The following is a 20,343-nucleotide window of genomic DNA, read 5'->3' as shown; positions in this document are numbered from 1 at the left end:
TTTTTAGCTGTTGCTTCAAGTGTGTATATATAGAGGTATAAACTTCCCAACCAGGTGACTTCGGCGGTGGCATCCTGAATTTTTAAATTATAATGGAGATGGATGGAAAGGAAAAGAAGACAAAAGCAAACAGATCAGCAGGAAGAATCACATGTGGAATGTACATTTTCTAATGGTCCCCCTAAGCATTATTCTCTTATTGGGTAAGTGCTTATCTTTTGCTAAGAATATTATCATTCTTCATCTGCTTTACATCAATCAGAACATTAGTCTTTCAACACTCAAGACTCGGGAGAGAGAGAGAGACTCATTCCATGCCGAGAAATGCTGAGGAAAATGAATATTAAGACCAATGGGTGGAAGTATTTTGCTAATATCAGTCATTCACGCGCAAATACGTGGTTTTTGATTAGTGATTAAATGTGAATATCACAGTGATCCACAGTCAGAAATCACTCACATACGCGTATACGACTCACCATAACATAACTTTTGAGTGGAAATATGAGATAACATGTGGAGGAATCCTTCTCGAAGGAAGAGATTTGAATGATAAACTAATGGAAAAAAGTAGTTAAAGCTGTAATAAACTAGCAGCAAAAATAGAGGAGAATTTGGAAGTAGATTTGCACCGTCCATTTTCTTGCCTCCATACTAATGCTTGTGAGAATCTATGTGTCCAAAGCCACTAATCCACTTAGTGGGAGACCCAAATGTTGGAAAAAAAGACTCCATGTCACTTACTAAACAATAAACCTCTTATAGATAAGCAAGACCTACCGATAAGCAATAGGGAATAACTAGACTTCGGATTTACTTTTTAGCCACTAGATCCTTCATAGATTTGTAAGTGCTGCCCTCTACATTTGTGCTCTATGCAATAATTGAGGGCATTACAACCATGTCAAGATATATATATATATATATATATATATATATATATATTGGCAGGATTGTGTAAGCCTTGGCTTGTATGTAAATATCCATTTATATTATACCACTTGACCATACTACAAAACATCACGGAGCAATCCTATTTCTTAATTTATTTATTTTTTGTTTTCTTTCTTCAGTTTCCTCTACATCTTAAACAAATTCAAAAGAAAATTATTTGAACATATTTTTAATAATTTATTTGTTTTGAGCCAGATTGGACGACGAAGCCCAAGAGTGTGAGCTCTGTTTACAACATAAGTATACTGTATATTATATAGTGAATTGTTCCCTATATCATCTTTTGTCTCTATCTAAGTCACAAGCAAGGTGGACGTGCCGGAGTGGTTATCGGGCATGACTAGAAATCATGTGGGCTTTGCCCGCGCAGGTTCGAATCCTGCCGTCCACGTTTTTGTGATCCAATTAATTTAATTAATTACACGTTTATTTTTATATCTCCGGCCAATTTTACCGCCAATCTTTTCTTTCTTTTTTCTTCATCAACCACTGAGAGTTGGGCACAATGAGAACCAGAGCAAATCAAAGTGAATGAAATCCACCAATGCGAACAAAATCATGACCTTAATCACACAATGCAAAGGCCCCAAGTTAGTTCAAATTCTCCCTCCAAACCTCCTCCACCTAAATGATCAAATTAAAATCACAGGGCTCTCTCTTTTCTTGATCAAATGAAAGCCACCAATGCGAACAACATCATCGCCGTAATCAAACGCTGCAAGACCCCAAACCAACTCTTCCAACTCCATGCTCTCACCATCACCAATCCCACTCTCACCAAAAGGACTTGTCGTGATATTATCACCGCCAGCATCCTCCACGCCTTCATCTCTCTGATCCCTTCTTCCTCTTCAACCACTTCACTCTGCTATGCCGTCTCTCTCTTCAACCTCATTACAAACCCATCAACCTTTTGTTTCAATAACATTATTAGAGCCCACACCCTTCTTTCTTCCCCTCTCTCTGCTCTCGGCTTCTTTGTCCGTATGCGCCGGTTTTCTCTCCCCCCGGACTTCCACACCTTCCCTTTTGCTCTCAAGGCCTGTGCCCAACTTGGGTTTTCTTCGTTTTTCATCTCTCAGGCCCTTCACTCGCAGGCCATCAAGTTCGGTTTCGCTTCCCATTTGTTTGTTTCTAACACCCTCATTCATGTCTACTCGATTTGTCATCCCCTGAACCATGCGTGTAAGGTGTTTGATGAAAGTTCTTACCGGGATGTGGTCTCCTACAACGCCATGCTCGACGCCTTTGTTAAGGCCGGTGAGGTTTCTAGAGCGCGTCAACTGTTTGACAAAATGCCTGTGCGGGACTCCGTCTCGTGGGGTACCGTTTTAGTTGGGTATGCTCAAATGAATCAGTGCGAAGAAGCGATTCAACTGTTTGATCAGATGCTTGGTTTGCGAGTTATCCCTGATGATATCTGCTTGGTTTCTGCTCTTTCTGCTTGTGCGCAGCTGGGAGATTTGGAACGAGGGAAAAACATTCATGATTACATCAAACGGAACAGGGTTCGACTCAGTTCCTACTTCTTAACAGCGTTAGTGGACTTGTATGCCAAGTGTGGGTGCATTAAGACTGCCTTGGAGATCTTCGAGGCAAGCCCAGATAAGAATGTGTTCACATGGAACGCCATGCTTGTTGGGCTTGCAATGCATGGCCACGGCAAGCTGTCACTGAATTACTTCTGCAGAATGATAGAGGCCGGAGTTAAACCAGATGGGGTGAGCGTCTTAGGGGTTTTAGTGGGGTGTAGCCATGTGCGTTTTGTACATCAAGCCCAGAAGCTTTTCGACGACATGGAAACAGTTTATGGGGTCCCTCGAGAGCTCAAGCATTATGGATGCATGGCTGATCTGCTTGGGAGAGCAGGTTTGATCAAAGAAGCAATGGAGATGATAGACAAGATGCCAATGGGTGGTGATGTTTTTGTGTGGGGTGGGTTGCTAGGAGGGTGTAGGATACATGGTGATGTTGAGATGGCAAAGAAAGCAGCAGAACATGTAATGGAGTTGGACCCTGAAGATGGTGGAGTTTATTCAATCATGGCCAACGTTTATGCAAATGCAGAGAAATGGGATGATGTGGTGAAGATTAGAAAATCCATAAAAGATGCGAAGAGGGTGAAGAAGATCAGTGGTTGTAGTTTAATTAACTTGAATGGAAGCATCCACAAGTTTATTGCAGGGGATAGCTTGCATCCTCAATCAGAAGCAATATATTGGGTTTTGGATGGACTTTGGAAGCATCAATTCGAAGCATGCTAAGCAAGTTTTGATTTTTATTTTTGTTATCATACTTCTACAAATCTTACGGAGGAGAGAAGTTGAAATTGGGTATGTGGCTTTGATGTTTGCTACTTTGAAGTAATAAGTATTTTATTAAGTTTTTGTTTCTAGTGTAGGATAAGAATGGTGCTGACGTGCTACTTCAAGAGAGTTCTACTGGCACTGTGCGCTGTTGGTTCTTGAACACGTGTCCCATTGGGTTCTGCACTGTGATACCTGGCTCCAGAACACTCTACTCTTTTTTCTTGATTACGAGAACTCTCTATGCTTTTCAATATTCATCTTTTAAGTAAGATCCAGAAGCAGTTACTTCAAGTTAAGAATCGCTTTCATTTTCATCAAGTTTGTGTTTAACTGAGACTTGCGACTCTTACTGTGGAAGCATCTATTGTCTGATTTCTATATTTCTCCGTCGTAAGATCATGGCTTTTAGATCAAGGGTATGTGAGCTCATTTCCTCTTAAATTTCGCATGTAAATTTTTTTAATTCTTCCTGTACATTTCTGGGTTTTTCTTTTACTTACCATGTACAGAAAATTGTGTAGAACCATTGGGAACAAATGGCGAATGGGTTAAGACAATATGCAACCTCAACCTCACCCAAGGCGAAAGCCTACACCCCAAGTGCTGGTGTCACTGCACAAAACCAGCAGGGCTACAAAAGGTTCTTAAGGGGAGACTTCGTGCCTGTCTATGTAGTTCTTGGGATGATAACAGTGTCACTGGGGTTGGGGCTCCACACCGCGATGCATCAGCTGAAGCACAACCCCCATGTCTACGTGAAGAAGCAGCGACGCGAGACGCTGCCGGAGGTGGTGGAGCCGGAGCATGTGGTGGAGGAGGCCGAGAAGTTCATGACGAACTCGTTTTTTAGGAAGGTGGCTCATGTCGAGGAGTATGACGGCTACAATCATGCCGTTAAAGATCCTACCCGTAGAGATGCTTTTGCTTACAAACCCTCCAACCCGCGAGAGCGTGTCGTGACTCTCAAGGACGTTGGAGCAGACCCTGTCCAACCCAAGGCTTCATCCTAGTTTCCTTTTTCGAATTTTAAGTCTCTGTTTTTCGTTTGCTGAATTTCTTGTCTGTTTTTTTTCTCTTTTTTTCTTTTTCACTGCTATGGCTTTCTAGTAACTCCCATTTGAGTTGTACTTTTTGGGGTTAGAGGAAGAGAGCCATTTCTACTACTACTGGTGATGGTTGTTTACTGTACTGTAACTTCACTCTGACATTTGCATTTGCAGCCATTTGTTATAAGAAATTAAAATGCGAGAGAGAGAGAGAGAGAGAAGTGCAGATCTCAGAGGTGCAGGACCCACGGTGCTCATTCTTCCAATATATATCTACACAGAATTTAAAAGAAAAGAGAAAGTAAGAAAGAGCCAAGTCAAAGATCAATTGGAAATCCATTAGCTAAAAAGGGAAAAAAGATCAAATTGAAAATCAGATGCTAGATTGTTGCCCTAGGAATCAAATCAAATAAGAAGAATAAACAAACCAAGGAGCTGAAAGCCGGCGAATGGAACGATGAAGAGGGCAGGTTGGAGGATGAGAGAGACTAACGACACGAATTGATTCTTCAAGAGCTTGGGCGCAGGAAGGGTTAAAGAGGAAGGCCAAGGCTGCCTCAGCTGCCACCGCGTACGTCAGTATCATCCACTGCAACGCCATTTCGCGATCTCAATCTCTCTGCTTCTCTCCCTTTGTCAAATTCGATTGCTTCGCTTTGATATTTGTTTGCGAGGCTGAGGCCTACTTAATTACCTGCTACTTCTTCTGAATGAACAATATCACGGGCGCTAATAATATTTTGGTCCATCACTTAAAAGCCCAAAATTAATTTAACCCAAAAATAAATAAAAAACAACTCTTGAGTCTTAACCTCATGCACAGACCATATAGTTAAGTCCAACCAAAAGAAATTAAAAAGAATCGTCCACTGTTCATCACCACTTTAATTTTTAACTTCTGTTCATGTGTTGGAAGTTATCCATTCTACGCTTGCATAAAGGAAATTAAGATTTATTGATTAATTTGGAGAGTAAATGGTTATTGCCCCCAAAAAAAAAGAACAGAAAAAAGATGCCAACTTAATTAGCTGGAACAATTCGTACTCCCACTCCCTTAAACATACTGTCTGTAATGAAAACTAACTTTGTCATGGGGCCAAATATGAGCTCATATGTCATGGCAAAGTGATGAGTTTTATTTGTGACACCGTTCTCTTTGAATTGATAGGTCATGGGCCCAAATCTAAGCTCGGGGCCCAAACTTGCAACACCCTTTTGCATACTCCAACTCCTCTTCAATTGCTTCCGCCTTTGTTCTCCAACTCCTTTTCAATTTATTAATGAAGTTCACATTAAGGACATGCTAATTCTTCTGTCTTATAGAGATGTCTAGAATGAATGCAAATGCTAGGAATAAAAAAGGAATTAAAATAGGGAAAACAACAAAGTTTTCAAAAACTAATGAACCCTGAAAACTGAATCTCGGATGCGTAAAAAAATCCATACGTCATGGCAAATCAATGAGTTTTATTTGTGACGTCGTTCTCTTCGAATCTACGGGTCATGGCCTCAAATCTGAGCTCGGAGCCCAAACTTGTAGTTTTCCGAGTTTGCCATTGTGTGAGCGTCTCTCTAACTCCTCTTCAATTGTTTCCTTCATCTGCTTTCCAGCTCCTCTTCAATTTATTAATGAAGTTCACATTATACTTATGTCTTAGAGCATCTACAATCATGCTCCCTATTTTTTAGTTAAAATTTAGCTAAAAACACACAAGTTATTTTAAGAGATCTCTATAAAATTTGAACTCCAATCATACTCCCTAATTTAGGAAGTCGTAAATACTATAGTTATTTTTTAATTCAATATAATTGGTCCATCTCTATAAATATATATATATATATAAATATATATATATATATAAATAGTTAGCACTAATTAAAAGTTTAAACTATACATAAAACAATTGAATGGTCAAATGATATCGGATTCAAGTGATTTTTTATAGAGATGATCTTTGAATGTGTATCTACAAAATAGACACAACATTTCTGTGTGGAACTCTGTCGAAAACCTTTCGAGCATCATCCATGCGCCCACACTTCGCATACATGACATCCAATGCAAACCCACTTCCAAGCACCAACCCATGAATTTTCCTCCCCAAACCAAGAGAACCCAACCTCGCAGACGCAGTGAGAGCACTGACCAAAGTCACCTTATCGGGCCTCGTAGACCCAACACTGAGCATTTCCTCAAACACCTGGAGGGCATCCCAGTTGCGATGGCTCTGTAAATAACCAGAAATAACGCTGTTCCAAGATACCACGTCGCGAATCAGACCCAGTACCAAGTCGAAGACTTTGCGAGCAGAGTCAAGTAGGCCACACGCAGAGTACATAGAGACGAGGCCATTTTGAACGAAAACGTCGTCGTGCAGTCCGAGAATGAGTGTCAAAGCGTGAAGCTCTTGGCCTTTGTGGGGAAGCTGGAGACGACTGCACGCTTTGAAGAGGAAAGGGAAGGAGTAGTTGTCCGGTAGGAGATGGGGAAAACGACGACGTATGAAGTTGTAGAGATAAAGAGCTTCTTGTGGGGAGGAGCTGTCAGAGTAGGCTTTGAAGATGAAATTGCAGGCGAAGACATTTGGGTTTTGAATCTGAGAGAAAAGGGCGAGAGAAAAGCCGAGACCGTGAGGGAGAGAGCGAAGGAGGAGCTTGCTTGAGACGAACGAGTCGTGGGCTAAGACGCCTGAAGTAATGGCGTGGGACAAAAGCTCGTAAAACTGCTTGGCCTCGACCTCTCCGTTGCACTTTTCTAACAGAGCAGGCCATTTTGATTTTGTTGTGAGCAGTCGAATTAACATTTTGCCATTGAAGGCTCGTTCGTTGATTTTGATGTGCTTATAAATTATAAATTATACTGTGCTTACCAAAAAAAATTATAATGTTACATATCCACTTATTTTATTTAAATATAAACAATATTGAGAGATGAAGACATAGAATAATGGATCTCGAGTGTAAGAATAAATGTCATTTTTAATACTAAATGCTAAACCATACAGAAATTATGATAAACTCCCCAGTGGGCAAATTTTTATGGAAACATCATCAATGCCAAGAGCCCTGATATATGTTCATAATAAAATTAGTCCACCTTCAAGGAAAATTATCTGATGTACGTAATTATCTTAATAAATTTTTTTTTTGGTAAATACCACAAGTTGTTCTCACACCCGAAGGATGAGATTAATCTCCGCTCGGGTTCGGCTTGCCCCTGTTCAACCACACCAGCGTCCAAATTTGAAATGAGATAGAACTCCGGATGTATCCCTTGGTGCATATCTAAGGTAGTTGTCATCACTTGCACTCTCAGAGCTCATTGTTGACTGTGCAACCATAAACAGACACTGTATAGCAAGCAAATAAAACATCGGTGAATCCCAGATACAATTCCACACAAAGGTGAATGATCACCCAGCAATTATTGACTGCCGGTAGATGCTTTGAGTTCCAATACCAACAGTTCCCTATGAAGTTATTAATATGTACATTACAAGAAGGGAAATCTTCTTTTCTTTTATGGTCTCATTTCAGGGAGTTTTCAACATCGATTACAAACTAGAATTTCACTTTTTTATTTTTTATTTTATTTTTATTTTTACGAGGTCTCATATGAGAGGTCTGAGTTGAGTTAAGCCCAAAAGAGAGTGAAATTCACGTTTTGAGTTGGTCCAATACTCAGTTTGGGCTTTGACCTGGCCCAATACTAAGAAAGAACAGAACCAAAAAGTTGGTCGCAAACTCGAGAGGGACGCAACGATGCGTCAAGTTTGTGACGTGGCGATACGCCATTGGTCCATTGAACGTGGCACGTGATTTGATTGGTGGAAGCAAGTCGAAGGCAGCGTTGTAGAGATCTATATGTAGAAGAACTAGAACTCAGTATCGAGAAAGGAGTTGTCAAGGAACTCGAGAGAGCGAGAGAGAGAAATAGAGAAATAAATATGGTTAGGGTTCGCGCTGGTGTCGTTCCGGTGCTGTTTCTGCTCGTAGCTTGCCTTTCATTTCAGCAGTTATGTGCTTCCGACGATACGGTAATGAATCTGAGTCTTTTCCTTCCTCTGCAGTATTTACTCTCAGATTCAATCCCAATTGCTAATGAATTTTGATTGATTTGGCGTTTTAGGTCTTTTACGACTCATTTGATGAAACATTTGAAGGTCGCTGGACCGTTTCTAGCAAAGATGACTACCAAGGTTCATCCTTTCTTCCATTTTGATGCAAAAAGCTTATATCTTTATGTTAATGAATGCGTATTTGTTTGTAGATATTGGATCGTTCTGCGATCGATCTGAATTGTATTAAAAAGGTTGCCATGTATGTATGCCAAACTTAGATCATTGTGCTAAGCTATCAGCTCTAGATGGACTTAGACAACCATACAAATAGTTCGATGGGAAAACTTGTAAATTTTTGCCTTTTACATTCATGAATATTTACATGATAGGATTTTCAAGGTGTATAATGAAGATTTATCAGTAATGAGTCCTTCTGTGTGCTTGGATTTTGTTCTTGGGCGATCACATGGTTTCTGTGAATCATAGTGATCCCATAACAGAAATGAAGTTTTTTTTTAATGTTCCCTGCTTAACCAATCTGAAAATTGTAGCTCATCCATCATGATTTTGGCATGTTTCTTTCCATTTTGTGTGTTGGAAACTTATTTTATTTTCTAATTTGCATCTAGGTGTGTGGACTCATTCAAAGAGTGAGGGACATGAGGATTATGGCCTTCTTGTGAGTGAGAAGGCTAAGAAGTACGCAATAGTGAAGGAGCTTGAGGAGCCTGTGAGTCTGAAGGATGGAACTGTCGTCCTCCAATTTGAGACTCGTCTCCAAAACGGGCTTGAATGTGGTGGTGCCTATCTGAAATACCTTCGACCGCAGGAGGCTGGATGGGAACCTAAGATATTCGACAATGAGTCTCCTTATTCGATCATGTTTGGACCCGACAAATGTGGACTCACAAACAAGGTTCACTTTATTTTTAAGCATAAGAATCCCAAGAGCGGAGAGTACGTTGAGCACCATCTGACGACCCCTCCCTCTGTTCCATCTGACAAACTTTCTCATGTGTACACTGCCATTCTGAAACCCGATAATGAGTTGCAAATTCTAGTTGATGGGGAGGAGAAAAGGAAGGCGAATTTCCTATCAGCTGATGATTTTATGCCTCCTCTTATTCCTACCAAGACAATTCCTGATCCAGAAGATAAGAAGCCTGAGGATTGGGATGAGAGAGCCAAAATTCCAGACCCTAATGCTGTAAAGCCAGAGGACTGGGACGAGGATGCACCCCTTGAAATTGTAGATGAAGAAGCAGAGAAACCTGAAGGATGGTTGGATGATGAGCCTGAGGAGATAGATGATCCTGAGGCCACAAAACCAGAAGATTGGGATGATGAGGAGGATGGTGAATTTGAAGCCCCTAAGATCGAAAACCCAAAGTGTGTGACAGCCCCTGGTTGTGGTGAATGGAAGAGGCCAATGAAGAGAAATCCAGCTTACAAGGGGAAATGGCATGCCCCACTCATCGACAACCCTAATTACAAGGGTATCTGGAAGCCTCAGGAGATTCCAAACCCCAGTTACTTTGAAGCCGACCAACCAGACTTTGAGCCTGTAGCTGCTGTTGGCATTGAGATTTGGACAATGCAAGATGGTATATTGTTCGACAACATTTTGATCACAAAAGATGAGAAAGTTGCAGAAACATACCGGGAAACCACCTGGAAACCAAAATTTGAAGTTGAGAAAGAGAAACAAAAGGATGAGGAAGATGTTCAGGGTTCAGAAGGGTTCCTCTCCAGCTTCCAGGTAAAGCTTTCTGCAATATCAGTTCTATTTGGTTTTATGGCATTTATATGATGTTTACTTGGCACGGTTATTGAATGTATTTTCAATTCCTGCAGAAGAAAGTATTTGACCTCCTATACACCGTAGCTGATATTCCCTTCTTAAGTGCCCACAAGTCTAAGATAATTGTAAGTCATCAGTATTTTGTTCATTATCTGTTTTGAGGGTGATTTTTGTGGAATGCACCCTAAAATCCAAGCTTGTCTTGCAGGATCTCATTGAAAAGGCAGAGCAACAACCGAATCTCACCGTTGGCATCATTGTCTCCATTGCGGTGATCATCTTCACAGTATTTATCAAGCTACTCTTTGGTGGGAAGAAACCTGTAAGTGTTTTAGGCCCTTAGAAGAACTAAAGAAATACTTGTTATTGCTGTTGCTAAATGTTGCTTTGTCTTTGTGTTGCGCAGGCAAGAGTTGAGAAGAAAACCACCGGAACCGCCGATGCTTCAAGCAGTGAGGAAAAGGAAGAAGAGAAGGAAAAGGAAGGTACTTCGGCTGAGGACGAGAAGGAAACAGCTGCTGCTCCCCGCCGAAGGACAGTAAGGCGTGAAAACTGAAGTGAGAAGAGGGAAAGCTACTGATTACAATTTCACTTCCTTTATCATCAAATTTTGAGCCTAGTTGTTTTTGTGTAGGTCATTCTTGAATGTCGGAATTTTTTTCTTTTGCCTTTTTTAGCCTTTGTGTTGAAACAGTTAATTAATGTATCAGGAGTGTAAATGACAGATCTATTAAGCTGTGATACTTCATTTCCAGATTTCTATGACAGTAGATGATATTGTTATTGTAGTTCCGTCCTGACTCTAATTGTTGTTGCTATACCATATGTTACATCGCTAATTCCTCTTTCTTCGACCTTTGAAATTCCATTGAAAATTGTTCTCCGTTAAAAAAAAAAAACAAAGAATAAAACTTTGATGGAATAGAAAACGAAGGATACTTATATAAAAGATAAGGAGTTGAAAATTACTGAAAAACAAACCCATTTTCAGAGATTATAAAAACATTGGTTTCAAAATTTGCAAAATTAAAGATGCTCCTCAACGCGAAAAGGTCGATGTTAGTCAAAATTTGATGTTGATGGACAGAAAAAAAATTCGTTGTTTGATTGCGAACCAACAATTCTGCTGATTGCAAAATTAATAGGAAAACTTATTTACACCATTTTTGTTTTAAATCCCACATATAATTCTTTAGGGTACGCGATTTTGGTTCACTGATTTTAAGAATTAGTATGAAATTGCATTTTTTATATTTTATAAATGAACCCGTAGAGTACATTTAGTTCGCGAATTGAACTTATTGGGAGTAAACTTTCCATGTCTAATCCCACGAGATGAGAATGAGGGAAGAAAGTTTTCCAAGGTGAGCCAAGGGTTTGAACTTCCCTTACATGAGAAGTCCATATCCATGAGTCCATAATTGCATTCCCAAGAGTGCACTTACCAAACATGAGAATACAATTTGAAACTCATTCCTAAGCTCCTAAACCTTTAACTAAATGTGCCCATAAACCCTTTCAGAGCATGCTTTTCTTATGCTCGGGAATGCTTTTATTGCACATTTTTATTACCAAGTAACCCCATTGTAAATTAGGGACATCTATTTTGTCCTTCAAAAACTCTTTGTATTTATTTAATAAACAAAACAAAACAAAATTGATTCCTTGTTGCACAAACGAACATTTGAAATGGAATGTGGGTTACATTCTCAAATAACTCATTCTGAGAATCAATCAGTCTAGGTTTCGTTAAAAAAGAAAATAAAAAAGAGAGAAGAAATAAAGCAGGAACAAGACCGATTCAACAATATAATATGATAACTAACTGAATTTCCTATTGGACACTTGAGAGAGTTCAACTCATCAATGGTGAAACCTCCAGCCACAGAGCCATGGGGTCAGATGGCTTTGTGTAACATCCACCGGATGGATGCATGAGAGTCGATAGTAAAATTTTGTTTTCAGTTGGAGTCAATAGTGACGTTCATTTAGGTTAGATTGTCTAATGTAGTATTCGAAAATTGTTCTTTTAGGTCTAATGATTGTCTAATATAGTATCGGAAATTTAATATACATTGTTAGCCTATTCTCGAACAACTTTTAGGTCAACTTTTCTTTTAAATCAAATGATTGTCTAATATAATTTCTAAAACTTGACATACGTTGAAGGGGCATAATGGTTGTTTTTTTCCCTTATCCTCTTTTGCTTTCTTTTCTTACTAATATTGGGCAACACATGTCGTGTGGGTGCAACAATAACAAACATCTTGCCAAATTTGAGCATGGGTAATAAGAGGAAGCTTGTACCACTACCACCTCATACAACAGCAGGCTGCGAAATTTGGGGCTCTGATTCAAATGAAATACCAGTTGCTCTGAAGTAGTGTGAAAGCACATTGGAAAATTATTTTCGTTTTTATTATAAGAAAATTGGACGAACTTGGCCGAGATATAAATAAGGTTAATTACAGTTTAGTACTCTGTGGTTACACTTTTAAGACATATTAATTCCTACCTTCTCAATTTTTACAATAACATATCCTGGTCTTTTAAATTTGTTATAATGTGGTTCCATCGTTAAGGTTTCCGTCATCTATCCGTTAGTTGCCTACGTGGCACTATAAGTCCTATATTTTTTATTTTTAAAATTTTAAATTAACTAAAATATGAAGAAAATATTAAAAACCAACTACAAAATAAGAATAAAATAAATATAAATAAAATGGATAAATTGTAGCAATAATCCCTCGACTATGACCCGACTTTACTTTTCGTCTCTCATGTTGCAAAATTGTTATGGTCGTCCTTCAATTAGATCTGGCGTTGCACCACTAGTCATTTCCGTCAATTTTGTTTGTTTTTCTATCAAAATTGATTACATTTCAGACACATGATAGATATTTTAGGGGTAACTAAGACTTTTACTTAGCCACCACCTTCTTCTAACTAAACCCAACCGCACGCCATCCTCTTCCCCTCAAATCTGCCCATCCATCTACCTCACCAACCCAACAACCCAAACCATCCCAGATGGCTCAAAGCCTCCAGCACCTTCTAGTGATAAATTCCAAGTCTCCTCTAGTATGTCAACCACTTCCCCTCCAAACCATGATGGATTTTATCTGGACATAGTAAAATGCATCAGCATGGTTTTCTTTGCCTCCAACCAATGAGGTGTAGCTCAACTTTGGGTGGCTCAAGAGCTCCTTATCCTCTCCAAAAATCAACTTCTCCAATCATCAAACCCTTCTTCCCCACATGCTCAAATGGAGAGACTGGGTTGATTTTTTAATGATTTTATTTATCTAATAAATATTTTATATAGAATTTCCCAATTTGCCCTTAATTTTAACAGAAAATTTAACTTCTTTGACGGAAAGAGATTGGGGTAGGGGGTTGGGATGCGGGCAGTGAGAAGAAATCGTCGTGGGAAGGGGAGCGCTGGTTTGATTGTGTGGTCCTAGGAATTTTTTTATATATCTTTTCTAAAATATTTTTCCAAAAATATGAAACCTATAATGCCACATAAGCAACTAACAGCAAGATCTAATGAAAAACCTAACAGAAAAACCACATTGTAACAAATTTAAAAGACCAAGGTATGTTATTGTAAAAATTGCGAAGCAAGAAATTAACATATCTTAAGAGCATAACCACAATTACTAAACTGTCATTAACCCTACAAATAAATGAAAATCACAAATTGTTAAGCTTTTTGGTCGACAGACAAAATTGTCTGTGCTGGCCTCAAAGAGAGACTGAACACATATGGTTAGAGTTTACCTTATTGGAATTGTCTAAAAAAAATTGTTCCCTCATCTAAAAAAACAGACAATCCGGGGACCGAAAACAAAACTCAAGCAAGTTTTTGCTGCAACATGTTCCTTTCCCTCTTACTCTAAAAAGCAGTGATATATGCCTATAACTTAACCTCATCTTAGGCCACTGGGGATGTAACTTGGTTTATGTCACTACTATTGTATGTTCATCGCTTGCCAGCAGCCTTTCTAACGGGAGGAGCAATGTCCTCATCATCTGACTGGATATCTCCATAGCGCCACATCCCCCGCCTATCAGCCCTTGCTTCTTCCTGGAACTTTTCCAAGTTCTCGATTGCTGTCTTCCGCTCCTTGGTTTCCCGTTTCTTCTGTTTCTCTAACCTAGCAAGTCCTTCCTGAAAATTCCACAAATTTGAATAGCTGAGATTCAGAAAGAAATTCAGGAGAAAAAGATTTAAAAGATTAAGATAAGCATTATACGATTATATATTATGAGGATTCTATTAAATTGAAAACGGACACAGCCAGTAGGAAATCTGGCAAGCCCTCAAAACTTGGAAAGAAGCATGGCTATGACAATGCTTTAGAGTATTATAAATTACAAATAACATTACTCGTAAGTTCACAACAGATGTATTAAGTTCTTCCTTAGATTACAAGTAAAATGGATTATAGATCACATAAAAAACCCAATATAGTCAGAAATTTGGTATGTGTATTACGTATAGGATGGTAAAAGGGACTCCCTCAAATATATTCACAAATTTGGAATAGGATGGTATTATGCAATATGGATACGACTCCCTCAAATGTAACACAAGGATACCACATCAGACTCCTCAAACAATTGAAAATAAAAGTTAGAAGTTCCAAAACTTCAAACTGCCATATGCTTTTATCTTTCCTTTTGCAGATGATGTGCATATGACAAATTACAACAAAATACATATTTTCAGAATGGATCAGTTCTGCCAGGTGCATATGACAAATTTAAGAGACACAAGCTTTAAAAGCACTGCAAATAAAGAAGGAGGTTTTAACTCATACCTGAAGCATGGCAGCATTTACACTGATCTCAGCATCCACAGCAACAAGAGTCACAACAAGAACCGGTCCAGTTCCCTGGCCTTTAACTTTTCCCCCTGAAAGATCCCTTTCCTCAACCATGGCCCTAAACTCACTATTTAATGTGTGCTCACTTAAATACTCTGCTGCTTCTTGACCAAAGTCCTCCTCCAAGCTCGGGACTTTAACATATGCGAGGCTGCATAATTGAGCAAGACCAGGTGCAGAGGAAACCGAAGGGTCAAGAGGCCGTAACTCACTGTAAGGGACAACCTCTTGATTACCATAATCAATGTAGAAGACTTCAAACTTATCTTTAGGGGATTCCACAGCTCCTCGAGGTGCATTGACAATCTTTGCATGTGAAATACAAAAGTTAGAAAATTTGAAAATATTCAAATAGACACGGCATAAGGAACATTCAGTGTACTCACACTCAGATGTAACTTGGTTAATGTAAACTATCATGCTAATTATAGACTTTGTTAATGAAACTTATTATATCAGCAAGTGGAAAGTGGTTATAGAATGTTCACTTTCCATCAACTATGTGTTTGCAACCATCAACTATGAATATAGAGAAATCTCCAGTTAAAAACAAGAATAATCTTTTTCCTTCAAGCAAAGGACTGGAGATAAATCTTAATCAATACAATATGTTTGTCATCTCAATTTGTTCATCGGCAATAGAGACCCATTTTCTTGTAAAAAAAAATGCTAACAATGTAAAAAATGGAACAGTTTGTTAGAAAAAATGGGAAAGGGAGGGAAGGGAAAAAAAAAAAAAAAAGGGTATGCTGTAATGCACTGAAATAACTCAGAAGATTAAAAAAGTTATTACAATTGGAAAATGAAACTGATTTTTAAGGTTGTAACTCACCATTGCTCGGTTCCACGAATTATCTGCACTAAACTGAGCAAGAACAATGTCACCCTTCTTAGGATTAAAAGCACCAATCACGGGAGCTTCTTGAATACTCAAGGATGCAAGCTGTTGCTGTATAGAGGCAATTTTCTGATCACCAGCTGTCTGAACATAAAATTTACCACCGCTTCCCAAAACTTCTGTTACCACAACCTGAAAACAAAGAGCATGACAGATGTTACTTAACATTTTACAGCACACAGAAGGGGCATTAATTGATGCAATCGCATTCCAAGTACCTTTAGCACTTCTTTCTGTTTGTTGTTGTCAACAGCTGAACCATTGGAAACTTCCTCTCCTTCAACATAGTTCTCCCAAATCTGCAAAGAAAAAGAAAAGAAATTAGCATATTTAAAAGGAAGACAGCTGTATTATGCAGGTATTCTGTGCTTCACATACTTTCAACTTCTGCCTTTTTGCAGATTGCTCAGCTTGTTCAAGAAGGTGCCCATCTGGGATTTCACCGCCAAAGGAATTTTGAAATTTTGCCAGGCCAGCTTCAACAAGGGCAATTGCCACATTGGTCTTTGACTTTGACTCCCACAAAGATCCCAAGAAAGTTCCAGTTCTATCAACAGTCTCGACTTCAATCTGGAAAAGAGAGACAATTTTATCAAAGTGAGAACAAAACCAAGGGGAAAGCTACTAGATTTTAATGCTAAATGAGATTAACCTCAACATCTCTCTGCATTATTCTTCGTCTCATTAGCGCAATTGCTTCATCTGAATAGGGCTCCCCACGACCGGGACATCTGACACCAGAGAATGCAAAGGCAATGCTGCATGTTTCCTTGGGAATCAATAGTTTAAAACGATGGCCACTAAAGACATATTCCACAACGGCAGGAATTTTCCTCCTTTTTTGTAAGAATGGAAAGAAATCTCTGGCTTTCTTAGCTGATGCCTGGAAGAGACAACATGAACAAAGGAATGAGTGAAATTTATATTCTGACTCTTACAACAAGAATCCATCCCTTTAATGACTATATTTGATTTCTCACCTGCATCAGGTCTGTAATGTGCATCACTGGAGGATCCTTGGCAGAATGTATTCCCTTTTTGCCAGCAATAGCACGTGATTCCGCCGAAAGAAGGGCATCATAATAGTTTGACCGCTCCTCAAAATCTCTATGTCTAATAACAGTGCCAAAGCCACGTGCAACCACCAGTTCAGCGACATTCACCCCAGCTGGCTGGCTGCTAGGAGCAGATGAAGCAGGTGCTGGAGCATCATCACCCTCAGCCTTTACAAGGAAGACTGATCCAAAATCCATGACTCTGGAATCAGCAGGTCCAGTAGAAACTGCAGCTCCATCTGCCGTGATCTTCCTGGAATACTCCATTTGAACATTCACCTACAAAACATGCCACATATGAAATTAAAATTTATTCCAACCAAGAGAGAGATTTCTATCACACAGAAATCAATGTATCAAAATTGGTTCTCATACTTGGAGTCCAATAAGGCGTGTTCTCAGGAACTCTTTTGCTTCACGGGCATATGGAGCCGGCTTTTCTTCTCTACGAGGATTGCCCATTTTGGGCACCTAATACTTGAAAGATTAACTCGCCTCTCTGCTAGTGGACTGCCGAATGGAACAGAATCATCAGCAACAATGACACAGTCCCCACTAACAACCTCCACAACCTGGAAGAAAGCAAGAATCAGTTATGTGCAAATACACATGATAAATTTAGATAATCATAGATTCAAGTAAATACTACCTTGCCAGTGAAATTCTGGTCATGAATTGCCTTTGAATTTGTAACTGGGGGTACGTAGTTTGTCCAGATCCTCAACTTGCTTTTCTTAGCTTCAAGCTCTGCAGCCTTCAGCCGCCGCTTCGCATCTTCTTCCATCATGTTAGCACTCCATTCAACGTATTTTGCATAACCCTGGACAAGCATTGACAGCATTCCCCTTAGAGGTCTTACAACAGATAACTACAAGTCTAAGAGAGGATATAAAAGATCTGCAAACTAACATTAAAGCATGGAAGAAGCTACATGGAAAAGAACAAAAGCATGTGATAAGTATTCCGAATTTCAGTAATATGAACACATTAGTCATCGTCAATGTTATATGTGAAATCACTGCAAAGTTTAAGCTCTTACATTTTCAACAAGCTCCAGGGCCAGGTCTTTCGCTGAGTCCCCATCCGGGTAATATACTGACCCAATCAAATTGCTGAATTTGTCAACACCTTCCAGAACGATGCGGACCTATAAATCAACCACAATATTCATAAAATTGTAATAAACTCACTGTCTAAGATAACCTAAAGTTGAAATTTCCTTACATCTCTATGCAGCACACGAGTTTCTGTAAAATGTTTAGCTTCCAGTGCAAATGGATCAGCAGCAATTTCAACAGATGATGTTGTTGAAGCTACAATTCTTTGGGCAGAAGTTAGAGGGGCTCGAGGCTCAGTGGAAACATCACCATTTGTTTTATCGGAAGTTGTTTCTGGCTCAGCAACAACTTCTGAAGCTATAGGTCTCCTTCCCACTGATGGGGCCTAATTGGAACAGAGAAAAATATGTTATATATTCATATTAGTACTTTGAATATGAAGTAGATAGAAACCAAATTTTGTGCACACTTGTCCAGATGCAGAAAGAATGCATACCTGAGTTCCTGCAACGAATACTTGAACAAACTGAAAATCAGGAAGCAAGTAGACCCGAACTGTGCTTCCATCACGAACTTGCTCAACGATACCTTCCATGGGCCTGCCCTTATTTGCAGCCAACAGACTCATGGCATCTAAATTGCTAGGATCACCAATGGCAGAGGGAGGTAGAGTCCTAATGGATGTGTCAGCAGCACCAGGAACCTGCAATTAAGAACAAATGATAATGCTTATGTAACAAATTTGAAGTTAACTTCCAACATGCTGTAACAAGTTATATGTACAATATAAGAAATAAGGAGGGTAAATGCATACCTTGCTCCAGAGACCAAGGCCCTGGGTGTTAGCTTGTTCTTGGAGACGTAGCAGCTCAGCAATATAAGGACTAGCTTCTCCTTTCTGTTGGTTCTGTTTAACCTCCTTGACCTGCACACAAAAATAAAAAAAATAAGATTCAGCTTACACCCATTCAGATTAAACATAAAATACAAAATTAGAAACCAATAGATGTAGAAACAAAAAAGATAAAAACCTTTGCCCAGCCTTCAGCAACAATCAGCATTGCAACATTCTTGTCACCAAGAAAAACAGAGCCAAACTCTCGCCCTATCTGTTGTACAACGTAGTCCACTCTGAAAGCCACCTCCTGTTGGGAAAATATAATGAGGTGGATGTATAATGTTAATTGTTTTTAAAATGAAAACTATTATGATAACAAAGCAAAAAACAAGTATTTAAAATAAGCACCTTTCCAAGGCAGAGCTTCCTCAGAAACTCTCTGCTGTCCCATGCAAATGGCTCATCCTTGGTAGTTCTACGAGCCTAGCAATACAAAACAGAACAATAACAACAAACCACCAAAAGAATGTCAACAACCGGGCAAATCCATGACTAATGCAGAAAATTGAGCTCAACCAAAATCATAACACATAACAGCACACCTTGAATGATGAAAAAGACCAAGAATTTACAACAATGCTACGAAAACAGGAAACTAAAAATACATGGGTGGATGGAACACAAAGGGATGTTATTTGTTTTACCAGTTTCGGAGCCATAAGCGATGACAAAGTGATGGTTCTTTCGGGTGGGGGTCCTGCCTTGTTGGCTATGAGGGCCATGATGACCAAGGAGTCCCCTGAAGGAACAGCCTTCACTCTCCCTCTGTACCATCCTGTGGCCGCAGCTGTTGATGATGCCATCTCAACAGCCTTCTTGTATTGATAGAGATCTACACCACCGAATCCAACAACACCAACCCAATTAAGTTTCAAACATCACATCATTATCATCAGCACTATTTACATCTTCAACCCAACATGCATAGCCACAATCTTTACAATTACCAACAATCACACCCATATCACAACAACTTCATTCAGATCCAAAGTGCAAACCAACAACATCATGCATCAATACGACAACGACATTTTCAATATCACATGGCCAAAAAAACAGAATTGAAAAACCAGTTTGATTATTGGATCAACCAACGAGTATTCAGTCAAAATCTTTGTAATTACGCTTAATGTAAACAACAGCAATCCGATTAATGATCCAAGAGAAAATTCTCAGAGAGAGAGATCTATGAATGTGAAGAAGAATACCAAGCTGGATCGGATCAGGCCCTTCGGATCTATCCGGATTGAGGTGGTTTTCCGGATTCTCGGTTCGTCCAACGGCGTCGTCGAGCGGCGGATCAGAGCGAAAGAGAACGAAGAGAGAGAGATTTCGCAATGTGATTCATAAGCTGCATATATAGACGACGAT

The 20,343-nt window shown here is 39.4% G+C and overlaps 5 protein-coding genes, 1 long non-coding RNA gene and 1 other non-coding gene across 8 annotated transcripts; 4 read left to right on the top strand and 3 right to left on the bottom strand.

Annotated features, from left to right (window-relative positions):
• The first annotated feature begins 1,263 nt into the window (after positions 1 to 1,263).
• TRNAS-AGA (transfer RNA serine (anticodon AGA)) lies at positions 1,264 to 1,345 on the top strand. The gene has a single exon. It is a non-coding gene; the product is annotated as a tRNA-Ser (tRNA).
• A 180-nt stretch (positions 1,346 to 1,525) lies between these two features.
• On the bottom strand, positions 1,526 to 5,019 carry LOC148915304 (uncharacterized). The gene is made up of 2 exons (XR_016122201.1): positions 4,738 to 5,019; positions 1,526 to 4,582 (listed from the first exon to the last, which is right to left on the bottom strand). It is a non-coding gene; the product is annotated as an uncharacterized LOC148915304 (long non-coding RNA).
• LOC103344026 (Pentatricopeptide repeat (PPR) superfamily protein) lies at positions 1,626 to 3,559 on the top strand. Of its 2 annotated transcripts, none has more exons than XM_008247654.3 (2): positions 1,626 to 3,287; positions 3,356 to 3,559. In XM_008247654.3, exon 1 carries the CDS (start codon positions 1,626 to 1,628, stop codon positions 3,216 to 3,218), a length of 1,593 nt encoding a protein of 530 aa, XP_008245876.2. In that variant the 3' UTR covers positions 3,219 to 3,287; positions 3,356 to 3,559. The 2 variants fall into 2 exon arrangements, with proteins under 2 accessions (XP_008245876.2, XP_088897893.1); XM_089041767.1 differs by having other exon boundaries at positions 3,351 to 3,559.
• On the top strand, positions 3,538 to 4,470 carry LOC103344027 (NFU1 iron-sulfur cluster protein). Its single transcript, XM_008247656.3, has 2 exons — positions 3,538 to 3,679; positions 3,785 to 4,470. Exons 1-2 carry the CDS (start codon positions 3,662 to 3,664, stop codon positions 4,271 to 4,273), a joined length of 507 nt encoding a protein of 168 aa, XP_008245878.2. The 5' UTR covers positions 3,538 to 3,661; the 3' UTR covers positions 4,274 to 4,470.
• A 1,257-nt stretch (positions 5,020 to 6,276) lies between the features above and the next one.
• Positions 6,277 to 7,113, bottom strand: LOC103343838 (pentatricopeptide repeat-containing protein At5g16860-like). The gene has a single exon (XM_089041877.1). The coding sequence runs from the start codon at positions 7,111 to 7,113 to the stop codon at positions 6,277 to 6,279; it is 837 nt and encodes a 278-aa protein (XP_088898003.1).
• Positions 7,114 to 8,201: 1,088 nt separating this feature from the next.
• LOC103343836 (calnexin homolog) lies at positions 8,202 to 10,959 on the top strand. Its single transcript, XM_008247474.2, has 6 exons — positions 8,202 to 8,346; positions 8,439 to 8,508; positions 9,000 to 10,129; positions 10,225 to 10,296; positions 10,380 to 10,493; positions 10,578 to 10,959. Exons 1-6 carry the CDS (start codon positions 8,257 to 8,259, stop codon positions 10,725 to 10,727), a joined length of 1,626 nt encoding a protein of 541 aa, XP_008245696.2. The 5' UTR covers positions 8,202 to 8,256; the 3' UTR covers positions 10,728 to 10,959.
• Positions 10,960 to 13,812: 2,853 nt separating this feature from the next.
• LOC103343837 (ribonuclease TUDOR 1-like) lies at positions 13,813 to 20,343 on the bottom strand. The gene is given in 18 exon segments (XM_008247475.2): positions 13,813 to 14,345; positions 14,998 to 15,369; positions 15,896 to 16,093; positions 16,180 to 16,260; positions 16,340 to 16,531; positions 16,614 to 16,844; positions 16,942 to 17,295; positions 17,392 to 17,486; positions 17,489 to 17,588; positions 17,666 to 17,836; positions 18,056 to 18,163; positions 18,241 to 18,459; positions 18,571 to 18,777; positions 18,889 to 18,999; positions 19,106 to 19,219; positions 19,321 to 19,395; positions 19,617 to 19,804; positions 20,181 to 20,343. Coding segments are annotated over 17 exon segments (2,976 nt in total). The 5' UTR covers positions 19,776 to 19,804; positions 20,181 to 20,343; the 3' UTR covers positions 13,813 to 14,156.

This window comes from Prunus mume, linkage group LG7 (genome assembly GCF_029339155.1).
Source record: "Prunus mume cultivar Tortuosa linkage group LG7, ASM2933915v1, whole genome shotgun sequence".
NCBI classification, from domain to species: Eukaryota; Viridiplantae; Streptophyta; class Magnoliopsida; order Rosales; family Rosaceae; genus Prunus; species Prunus mume.
The sequence above is the reverse complement of the archived record's forward strand: the minus strand, read 5'-3'. Positions and strand labels throughout refer to the sequence as shown.

Excerpts from the sequence above, each read along its gene's own strand:
- LOC103344026 (XM_008247654.3), top strand. The coding sequence starts at position 1,626 with ATGAAAGCCACCAATGCGAACAACATCATCGCCGTAATCAAACGCTGC.
- LOC103343838 (XM_089041877.1), bottom strand. The coding sequence starts at position 7,113 with ATGTTAATTCGACTGCTCACAACAAAATCAAAATGGCCTGCTCTGTTA.
- LOC103343836 (XM_008247474.2), top strand. The coding sequence starts at position 8,257 with ATGGTTAGGGTTCGCGCTGGTGTCGTTCCGGTGCTGTTTCTGCTCGTA. Across the intron at positions 8,509-8,999 it reads TAGCAAAGATGACTACCAAG|GTGTGTGGACTCATTCAAAG; the intron begins GTTCATCCTTTC and ends ATTTGCATCTAG. Across the intron at positions 10,130-10,224 it reads GGTTCCTCTCCAGCTTCCAG|AAGAAAGTATTTGACCTCCT; the intron begins GTAAAGCTTTCT and ends CAATTCCTGCAG.